Genomic DNA, 11,461 nt, shown 5'->3' with positions numbered 1-11,461 from the left:
ATGATCTGGTTGGATGGGTATGGTAGCTAGGTTTCAAAGTTCTACCTGTCAGACAATTCTGCCCCGACAACGGGTATCGTCACTATGGCATATACCATATTCGAGGCTGGGTGGGAGCTTCAGAGTCAACTGTGTCGTAGTCGGTGGCCGTCAGATATCGCCAACCCCAGAACCACAGTCCCAAGATTACTGGAGGAAAGTATCCTGCTTGGTCTTGGTTTTTTTTTTTTTTTTTTTTTTTTTTTTTTTTTTCATTTCAATACAGGGTTACGTATGACTCAGCGGACGTCAGCGGAAGATCCAGGTCGTGTTCAGGACAAGTGTGGCGCCGGGCGGCCCAATTGAATCAGTCCGCACACTTAGCCCCTTAGAACACCCGAGGAAGTGCGAATACGACTGATATACGATGGGCTCCGCGGACGTGGTGTGGGTTATGCGTCCCCCTCTATTAATCGCCCTTTGTATTCCTCTGTGTTACCACCCGAAAACGACTTCGCACTCTTGAGGTTGTGGTTCGGTGATTGTTCTATGAAGACGGTTATCACTGCCGAGATGCCAACCACAATCCTGCGCGGTTCTGCTTACTGTCTTGAGACTCTACGCGTCACCGCCCAGCAACTCCCTGACAGCTTCCGAGTACGAAGCTCGCGAATATGCAGTCGAACTTCTCTCGACGATCGCACCCGAAGACCCGAACTGGTTGTAAAACCTGCAAGTCAAGAAAGATCAAGGTGAGTACACAATACGTCATGATATAGCGACAACAATTGGGGCGGTTTTCGCCAGGGAGCCTGGCAACATAGAGCTCTATCGTCTAGCTCCCGCAATCCATCATGCCCGTGCCCCTAATTCTCAACGGCAGCTAGCAGGCTGACGGGATGAACGCCTCTATATCATCCCCAGCAGCCAAACAGCGACTAACAAAACAACCATAGTGTGACGAACAGAGGCCAGCATGCAAGAACTGTATCAAACATGGAGTCGCCTGTGGCTTCTTATCATCTTCGTCACGAGATCCCACATTCTCGTTGGCGGAGCACCCGGGAGGGTTAAACTTTCTCGATCTTGAGCTTTTGCATCATTACTGCAACTTCACGGCATACACTTTGTCAGAAAACTCCCTGATGCGCGAGTTTTGGCGTTTAAACGTCGTCAAGCTCGGAATCGAGTGCGACTATGTTATGCGGAGTATTCTCTCCGTTTCAGCTCTACATCTCGCGCACCTCTGCCCAGAGAGAAAGGATCACCTGCTGGAAAAGTCCATGATGCATCACGAGATGTCATCTAGAGCAGCAGTTGGACTAATGCAAGAGGTACAAGAGAGCAACAAGGCGCAGTTATTCATCTTCTCTGTGTTGACGATTTATATCGGTGAGTGATTTTTCACGGACTGTAAAAACGTGCTATGTATATTGACTCGTGATTTGATATCTAGTACTAGCCAACTCGCAATATCACAGTGATGCTCCGCTGGCTGGCACTGAACAGTCACCAGATTGGATCGTACTATTCTGCGGGACCAGGTATCTAGTTGGAGAGCCAAACGACAACCCACTGATCTCGCCCATTATCACGCGTACTCTAGCGCACTTCCAGACGCGCGAGAGGCCGTATCATCACACGCACCTCGGAGATCTTGAGGCAAACATCAATGCTTCGGAGCGAGATGATGGATTACTTGCTATATACAATCATGCCATCAACGAGCTTTACAAGTCGTACGGAGCGTTTTACGATTGCACGGAGCCACAGGACATCACGGATGTGTTCGTCTGGATTGCAATGGTTGCCGATGACTTTCTGCCGTTATTGAGGGATTCCAGACAAAAGGCGTTGGTGATCTTCTTGTACTTTTGCATGCTGCTGAAGCAGCTGCCTAGTCAGTGGTGGCTAGATGCTTGGTCGAATAACCTGTACGGAAAGACGTATGGATCGTTGGACGACGAGCATAGGCCGTGGGTTAGGGACCCGACGATGGAATTCAGCGACATCTGTTCGTGATATCAGCCTCTCCCTGCGGAAACCTACTACGCGCGGCAAAGGCATCGTCTAGATGGCCAGCCCTACGTGATCCATGATCTGCCACTTGTTTATTCCCCATACCGCAGTCGGGATGTGGATACCACGATGCCGCGTCGAAAATCTCCGAACGCCGCAGCAATTGGTGCTTCTTTTGTCTGCCCTCTTGGTCCGCGGGAAGCGCGGCCTCCGGGTTCACAGCCATCTCTTTCCGTGTCTAAACCTTCGGTGTTCGGGTCGCCTACGCCGAGAATACATTGAAGGTAGCTTCATCGATTCGACTAGCAACAAAGGAGAGCATGTTGTACATAACGAGTAAAGTCGCCAACCGTGTTCAACGAAAGGTCCGGAAAGTGGGAGCCGATTGAACCAAGAGTTGCAAGGCGCTCTTGAACGTAGGCCAGGGTCTTGTGCGGTTTTGTTTCGCTCGATGTTATCGATGGATTTACCGCGCTTGATGACAGCAGCATTGTTGACGTCCTTTTGGCAATGACCAAGAAACTTTGTAGAGAAAGCATAACCAGCAATCTTCCAGTTTTCTCAACTCCCCTACAGCTCGGTAGCTCGGCTGTCTGGATCCCAACGGCTAGCGGTGTCGAAATTCTACTCGTCTGCCACTCGAGGTCGTCGTTTAGAGTCACACGGTAGGCGTAGGGGGCAGTCGGTACAAGCTCGAGTTGCTCTGCTCGTGGACAAAGTTTCGGAATATTTCGAACAGGAGGCGCGAGATCGCTGCGTTGTCAACATCCCCGCGGGACTGAGGACAAAACGCGGCCGTAAGGGGCGTCTGGTCGAATGGAGAGCCGCGCAGGCTTCGGAACGTTATCTGTGGAAGAGGCAAAGAATAATCAGCACCAAGCGGTAAGTAGAATGCCACAGATCTTAACCCCTAGGTTCGATTCTGTTGTCAGGGGGGACGCAGCTGGCGATACTCAACTCGAACAGGCCCTCGCCAATACGCGTTCCAACCCTTTCAAGCCGCAGCGAAGACCAACGCATGGTACTGCCGTGAAGCTTCAGGCCCGGAGGTTAGGAGGACAGAACTAGGAATCCCACGGAGAAACAAACCAGACATTTGCTGCTTCTTCAACCACTCTTCGGGCTTCCGCGGCGCCCAGCACTGTTCTGATTATTCGTTTGGCTCCGCCAATCACGTCGCGCTGTCTCAACGAGGTCCAATGAGCGTGAGGATTTTGCACAAGGCCCATGTCGTCAGTATGGGTCGTCGATGTTTGGGAGGACGACCCGGGAGATGCCCCGACAGGCTGGCGCATGACAGCGAGGAAACAACAACAGCAACAATCCGGAAGAAGCAGTTGCAGCGTTTGTATATAGCGTAAAACAATAATCATGTTTGAAAGCCATCGACTTGGGCAAGCCGAAATATTCGTACAGCTCGTATTATAGTCCGAGTCCGAGCCCCTCGGACTGTGACTGTGGCTTAGCCGTGGAAAAGGAGAGCACTAACCCAAATTTCGGTCATCTCTGTGGCTAATGTGTAGCGCCAAACTGAACACCCGAAATACCCGAGGATCCCACCCAGTCTTTCAAGCACGGCGCTTACATATCCTCTTAGGGAAAGGATCATGCACTATCAGAGATTGGAATATTCAGCCCCAAAACAAATTTTATCGTCATCTGTCACGTGGAGTAGCATGAAAATGCGTAGAGAATCTCGGGCCTAAGTGCAGTTTAAACCATGAAAGATTGCCACAACACTAAGGCTGCACTTAGTTGCCCAACACCCGCAGCTCTAAGCCATTCTCCCGCGTACACAGTAAGGGTAAAGTTGATTCTCCCGGCATGACGCTGCTCAGAATCCACAATTCACGATCACCCAGGCGTAGGGAGATGCATACAGGAGTCGAAAGGTCATATCTGAAGCACAGTGCATCAACGCCTTGGTTCTCCCACTGAAGCAATTTTCGCTGGGTATCTTTTCAACGTGGTTTGACGTAATGGGATCACTGTGGAATATTCTGGTCTAAATAATGGAGCGCGACATGTCAACACAATATCCAATACAGTAAACGCATATACTGAGTGGCCACGATATTGCAGCTGGAAACACAGACAACATAAGTAAACGTCCACATATACTATTAAGCTTGAATTCTGTTTTGGCGACACTCATCCGTACTCGAAACGGTTTGCAACTCCTGAGTTAGGTTATAACAGCGGGAAATGTAGAAACCTAAGAGACCTAAGTATATTACTATGATGGTTATGAAAGCAAGCAAAACCCGTTACATATGCCGAGCAAGAACTTGACGAACGTTGCTGTTCAGAGTTTGAAGTAATTTACGGAACGTCTCAAGCTGAAAGTTCAGATGACTTAGTATGTTTTTTCGCGCGGCATCAATAATTTGCCGGCTTCCACCTCGCTCTAGTATCTAGTCACAAAATGTGAGCTATATTCTGAGTTAGATTAGATGCCTAAGGTAAGTGCCCAAGTGAAAATAACCCGGTTAAGCTTTCCTTTTTTGCCCGACCGCAATCAAATATCTTGTCTCCATCAATGGAGGTATTCTGTGCCACCAGCAGGTCAGGGCAACTGACCGCACCAGAAAGGAAGATCTTCAGCAATGACAAAGCCGCTATCCTTAATCATCATCTCTTGGTCTGCACTACATACTTTCGCTAGCCAGCACCCCAATTGGTTGAACACTCCTGTCTACAACTAAGCCAATAGTTCTGCCACTCTTGTTCCACACAACCTATCTTACGAGATCAACGCATATACGAGTCTGATACTCTCAACAGGCTTATCATTCTACGCCCTTTGCCCCGCATGATATTCTTCACTACCACCAACACAATCCCATAGTTATTGATAGGCCTTAAATACTTTACTTTTGGATTTCTTCTCCGCTTGGTTATATATATCGCTGGTCATCAAGATGACCCATCAAAAGCTGTTTGCAACATAAGGTGGGTGAGGATGGAAAGGGAGGATTGCACGCCTGGGAACTCTTGAATGACAATGCAGTACAAGCCATGAACTTCATGCAAATCAGTGCAGATACACAGCCTGCGGTCCGCCCTTGTGCAACGCAATTGCCTCCCCGTCCATAATGCCATGCACAAAAGCATCCCCCGTCAAGGAGAATAGGGGAGTGGCACTGCTTCGAGGGCTTTTATCGCCCGTCGTTGGCCGCAGAATGAACGGCACCTTACCGCCCGAAAGCACCCAGACCTCGTCCCTCTCGACTAAGTTCGGTGGACCGACACCAACGTACCCTCTCTTTGTGACAAAGAAGGTCTGACCAACTATCATCATGCGCACAGAGTTGCAGATAAGCTTGTTCAAGGGACTGCCTCCTTGGAACTGTAAAGCGGCTAGGCGAGCGTCATTGTCATTGGCCCTCCGTAGCGAGAACTCTTGCATGAGAAGGTCTCCCATCATGGTTCGCCAAAATACATCAGCTGGATTCTCACCACTGGGATACTTCCGGTCTCCCAGAGCTCGTTCCATTAGCTGCTGCCAAATCTTCGTGGATTCGATGATTTGCTTATTCAAAATGCTCTCCGGGCGATCTCCTGTCAGTGGGCTTCCGACCTTTTGTGCAGTGTCTATCGGCATGCCCCTTAGAGAGAGCAGGCTGCCTTCGTGCAACGGCGGCGTGAACTGTAGATCCTCCCCACAATCAGCCGCAAATTTCTTGTAACGGTGGGAGTGGTTCCACCACCAATGGGGGGTGTTGCCACAAGGTGTTTGTGACAGGTCAATCGCCCATGAAGGGAGATCTGGGATGCTGTTCGGCCGCAGGCCGACAAGTGGTCTGAGGCCTTTTTCCACTCTGTATCAGCCCCGTGATAACCTTGTATAGATTGACGACGGACATGTCGTAGTCGCAGATCTGCACACCGGGGATGGGTGTGTGTGAAAACATGCCCATCAGTGCAAAAGCTTTGTCCCTCGGGTCCGTTGCCTTTCGGTGTCACCATCGCTGGAGGATATTCAGCGGGCTCTCCCCGGCTTCCGCAATCTCCAGTCCACGAACTGGCCCTGTAAAATTGTTGACTATATCTCGGAATGTGTCTACTATGGGGAAATGCAAACGTGGAAAGTGCCCTGAGCACAATCTCCTTGCTGCCTTCTTCAACGTGACCCAGGGCAGACACAGCGGGCCCCATAGGAGCAAAGCATTAGATGGGAGCACGACTTCCTAAACCGTCCATATCCGCGACCACCAAGGGTTCCCATCCAGTACCAAAGCCTTGAAGGCGCCATGGGCCCTTGCTAATCGCTCAGGAGTCGAAAGACCCGGAGGAATGAACTCCGAGTCACCCCACTGCCCCGCGCACATGCAAATGAAGTCGAATGCTCCCTCTGCATCGCTAACATCGAGCGTGTCAGGAAGCTCGCCGAGCCAGATCAGACATCTCGAGCAGTTCTTGTAGATCTGGCGCATTATGGAGACCTGTCGCGTCTTATCACGCGAATCCAATTGATTAATGCACAGCTGGTCGATCCAGAGGTGCCGTATCACACTGGGCTGTCGAAGGCGTCTGAGGGCAGCCTGAAGTCTCTTTGTGATTTTGGCTGTTGCACCTGCTACCTGGATTGGCTCCAAATTTAACTGGTCTCCCCAGACATACGACAGGGTCTCGTATGGCTCACAAGTTCCGAGCTCCAGATTGCGGATGTTGCAGCATAAGTCATCATCGTAGTTTGCTGGCAGCAGGTCGAGAATCCGAAAACCGGTTGTTGAATCCATTGAAAGCTTTGGGGTGATGCTTTGAATCATCAATGCCTCCGTTTGTCAAGATTTCTAGGGTTTTTTGAAATGATGATGGGACTGGTGGAGGCAGCATGAGAGACAAGAGCCTACCAAAGTGCTGATATGTGTGGGAGAATTTACAGAACGGCACACAAGTTCTCGGCCGAGGGGAGCTTGTTATGGGCAGAGCCTCTCGGTGCACTTGGCACTTGGAGCTGAATCCATGTGATGTCACATAGCTCAAGCCCAGGTGCCGTGTCTCGATGTTATTGGATCGTCACCGCATGTTGTAGAAGATATCGTTGCTAGATATTTATTACAGGTAGGTCATGGTACTCAACTGCGCCACAAAACAAGGGCTTTGGTATAAAAGTTTTGTTGTCATTATCCCCTACTGTGGCTTCAACTGTAGATGGGCTGGGTGCTAAAGTAAGAAGAGAGGAAGTCATGGCAGGTTATTTTCTGCTACAGTACAAGTTGCTTCGCTGTCTCGCACTGCCATTTAATTTACATGATGATCCGCTCTGGACCCTTGTTTACTCGCTTTATAGTGTGTGAGGTGCCGGGCTCTATCAGAGGGAACTAGGCAATATGGCACATACGAGAGCCACGTAGGGAGGCAATGTGGATGCTGTGGGAGTTTAGATCTAATCATTGGGTCTGATAAGGATAAACTTCAGAAATGCTTGACGTCAAGACCCGGAATCGATCGACGGTAGGTCAGGGAACCTTGCCTTTTGCAGGAAACCTTGCCTTTTGCAGGAAACCTTGCCTTTTGCAGGAAACCTTGCCTTTTGCAGGAAACGGCTCGGAATCCGAGGTACCCAGTTCGGGGTCGAATGCGGGGTCCAGCGACCACCGTTTCTCAACGCCTTCACGCAACCTCTACTTTCAGCCAACTTCATTTCATTCCGAAAATTCGTCAAGACAAGATGACAGATAGAAAGATTCATGAGGCCGAATCCACTTCACAGCTGGAGAATCTCCCCACGGAGGTGCTACTCCAGATCCTCGCACACATAGACGATGTGCACTGCCTGTGGAACGTCATCACCTCCTCGCCCGCCTCATACCGCGTTTTCAATCAATACAGCACCGAGATATTCTGGCAATCCATCTCAGAGAGCATAATCACGCCGCAGACACAGGATATCATTCGTTTTGTGATACAACTCCGCGCCGGCGCCCACAAGGAGACGGGCTTGGACGAAATTATGCGGAAGATCAAAGACCGCGAGGCTGGTATTGTGCTCGGGAAGAGCGAGGAAACGGGCTACCAGTTTGCAAACCGCGACGCCTCAAAAGCCCCATCTCTCAGCGTCTTACGCACCGTTCTCTCGACAGCATCTCAGGTTCACTGCTTGACCAGGTCGTGCATTGATCATCACCTACAACAGCTGATTGATGCGAAGGCAAGGGGACGGCTGGAGTGGGCTCCTGAAGACGAAAGGGCGCGGAAGCCATCATGGGTAGAAGAGCAACGTGTTCTTCGCGCATTTTGGCGATTGCAGCTCATATACGAACTGAAGTTGGCGGTAACTACGTCCCGAGTCCGAGACACTCCTGGGGTGAGCGACCACGTGAACGACTTTGACATGCAGAGTTTCTACGACAGCAGCAACAGCAATCTCAAGGTCGCTTACCACGAAGTCATGACAGCGATTGAGTACGTTCGGCATCTTAAGGCTCGCAGAAGAAACAGTTCGGATTCAGAGACACATCGACTGCCCCAGCTGACTTGGCCTGCGAAGGACATCGAACCTTCGGCGAGACGGGTACCAACAAGTAGTGCCATGAGAAGGTCTTCGCTGGTGCTACCAGCCGACGGCCTCTGGATTGTTGACAGCATGAGCCGAGGCGCCCACTCGCCGATCAAGTACGCGGGCTTTGAGCCGTATAGGGCTTTGGGGTTTGCCATTTGGGACCGGCATCGGCTCGCCGAGCTTGGGTTGGCCAGCCCTCCTGGTCATGGTCGCGTCACGGGTCTTGGATCTTACTTTTCTTACTGGCTGAGGCTTCTGAATGCACGCGACTTGGCTCAAGCTGAAGAGGTGATGCGGGAGGTTGAAAACCAGGGAGGGCGACTGGGTCCGCTGCAGCCTATGATCCAGGACAATGCGTCTTGAGATGTGACTTTTAGAGTTATTGTCATGGTTTATCGACCTATAAGATGGTCACAAGTAGCTATACGTGGGTTTTATTCCAGGCTTGACACTATGTTACACATGATGTTTAGATGCGTGCTGTTCATTGGGCGGGCCAACCGCACTTTCATGTTTCTCAATGATTCGTCCTAAGAACTTCCTGTGTCTCTTATCTATGGATCTCTTCGTGATAATGATGATCGCTTCTAGTGTTGTTTCGCTCCAAGAATTGCGCCCGGCGATAGGAAAAAAACCGGAGCACTTCTTCACTTCCCACTCACCCAGTCAATCTTGATTTTTTGGTGATTGCATCGTTGCTTTGCGAGTCCGTAACTCTGCGACGTGCCTTATTCTTTGTCCTTGGATCCTTCGTCGCACGACATCCTTCTGATCTGGGCTTAGCGCATCAAAGTGCTGCTATCATAGAGGTTGCTGAATGCCAGACTGAATCTCGTGACTCGCTGCCTTATCCACCTTGCCTCCTAGTGTATCTTGGTCTTTGCTGTACTCAGGCACCTCAACTTGGCTGTCTGATGTTCCGAGAAATCCCAGCGGAGGTTCTCGGACTTGCTTTTCTGCCGCAGTTTTGGTCATCTCTGTTGTCTCGCATGCCTTGTTTGTGGGCATCCGGCTGATCTCCCGCGCGTCTTGGAGAAGACCAAGTCCTAGCTCTGGCTCAAAGCGAAGACGACCAGTGCCGCACTGCTGCAAGTACCGAAGGACGCGGCGGTATGCCCTGAAAATGGGGTTGTTCTCCCATGAACGGATCTCGTCGGCCTCCAGGCCCATCTGAAGCTGTGCTTTGTACCAGATGTCTGCCTCGGGACAGTCTTCCCGACGTTTGTTAAGTCTCTTGGGGTTCGCGATGATAAATGTGATAACAGCAATCTCATCGATGGGCAGTTGTCCCCGGAGGATCTTCAAGGCTTTTTGGGTGACAGTCTTGAACTCGGGGGAGGAAGCAAGACGGTTGAGGTACACGTCCATTGTGACACCCGGGACGGTTAAGATGCTGCATACCCGTAGTTTGGTGTGGCGAGGGAGCACCCCGTTCTCGGCGTCGGGCTTGAAGATGAACTCTGCAAGCTGCGTGGCCGTGTTGAAGTGGGGCATAGAACCCACTGGTTGCGCCTGCGATGTATTAGACACTGCCGGAGTGACAAACTCCCTAGGTTCTTCCAGTTTCTTCTTCTTAAGCTTTGGTGTCCCATCTGTAGAGGAGCTGTTCGATGTCTTGTTACGCTCGCCACTTATTTGGCTGTGTGCCCTCTTCTCACCCGTCGTGGCAATCTGCCCGGCTTGGTGCTTGATGGGCTGCTGGGTTCCTCCAAATTTCGATCTAATTTGGGTGCCTGAGCCGGGCACAAAAGTCTTCCGAATAGGAGCAGAACTGCTGTCCTTCACCTTCTTGTCAGGTAGGGATACCTCTGTGGTCTTGCCTCCGACCCTGGCCTTTGCCCAAAAGGGCAAGGGCTTCGCAGCAGATGGTCCGCCTTTTGACTTCGCTCCTACCTTCGACGGGGCGGCTAACGTGTCCTACAAAGAATGATTAGAAGCCGTAGCATGATATATGAGGGAAGGTACGACGACCTTCGGTTTAAAAGCCGGGTGAGTATGGCCCTGTGAATGAGCAATGCCGGGCCTGACGCTGGCTGAGGAGGAAGGTGCCATAGTTGATGTGTGCGAACCTGACCAAGGATTATGGTGAAGCTGTGCTGTATGCGAGACATGTGAAGCTAGGTAGTTGATTGTTTCTGTTGAGGCACGCTTTTTTGCGTGTTCCAGATTGAGAATGGAAGGAAAGGCGGCACAAGGAAAGGTTGATAGGATAGATTTTTATTGATTGTGGTACCTGGCGTCGGAGTGTTGGAAGGTGCGATGTTCTGACAACCCAAGGCAACTGCTGCACTGCCTCTTGTGATGTGATGAGGAGTCAGATAGAGCCCCGATTTTGATGTTCCAAGGATATGAATGTGATTCTGGAATAGAAGGTTTTTCATCGTTCGACTTCCCGTGTTCAAAAGTGCAAGAGTCCACTGGCTACTTACAGAATAAGATAGAAGTACATTTTTGGGTTCTATTCAGGAAATGGAAGGCAGACTATAGGGTTCCATAGCAACTACCAGGGAAGATACGACCAATACGCAAAAGCCACACGGGATAGTGGGCCATGTCCTTGAAATAGACAAGAACATTGTTTTTATTATCAAGAAGATATGGAGTCTGCTATCGAATGATGATACCATAGGTTCCTCTGGGTACTTTCCTTGGAATCCTCGCGGTCTCCAATGCAGTTCACTGGCTGCAATTTCGATCTTATCGCTGGGAGCAACTCAATCATTCCTCTTTCAATTAGATTTATGTGGCACGTTATTTAAACGGGTTTCGTTGGATACAAAGACCAAAATAGCGATGACTCTTCACCTCATCAATGACTCTGTAAAAGTTGATGAAGAATGCGATAATGAGCCAGCTGCCCACTTAGCAAACTCAGCCATCCAAAGCCAGCAGAAGATGATCGGTACCAATGCAATCAACACCCACCAGAGCTCAATCGTCAACCGTCGTCTAAGC

The 11,461-nt window shown here is 50.4% G+C and overlaps 2 protein-coding genes across 2 annotated transcripts; both read left to right on the top strand.

Annotated features, from left to right (window-relative positions):
* Nucleotides 1–653: 653 nt before the first annotated feature.
* CGCA056_v008180 (Sterol uptake control protein 2) lies at nt 654–2,001 on the top strand (the record flags this gene model as incomplete). Its single annotated transcript, XM_037323428.1, has 3 exons — nt 654–731; nt 936–1,371; nt 1,436–2,001. 3 exons carry the CDS (start codon nt 654–656, stop codon nt 1,999–2,001), a joined length of 1,080 nt encoding a protein of 359 aa, XP_037178521.1.
* A 5,674-nt stretch (nt 2,002–7,675) lies between these two features.
* Nucleotides 7,676–8,869, top strand: CGCA056_v008179 (uncharacterized protein; the record flags this gene model as incomplete). Its single annotated transcript, XM_037323427.1, has 1 exon — nt 7,676–8,869. The coding sequence occupies one exon, from the start codon at nt 7,676–7,678 to the stop codon at nt 8,867–8,869; it is 1,194 nt and encodes a 397-aa protein (XP_037177843.1).
* Nucleotides 8,870–11,461: the final 2,592 nt, after the last annotated feature.

This window comes from Colletotrichum aenigma, assembly GCF_013390185.1.
Source record: "Colletotrichum aenigma strain Cg56 chromosome Unknown KSG_Cg56_contig05, whole genome shotgun sequence".
Lineage (NCBI taxonomy): Eukaryota > Fungi > Ascomycota > Sordariomycetes > Glomerellales > Glomerellaceae > Colletotrichum > Colletotrichum aenigma.
Note: the sequence above shows the minus strand (reverse complement) of the source record. Positions and strands in the feature narration are given on the sequence as shown.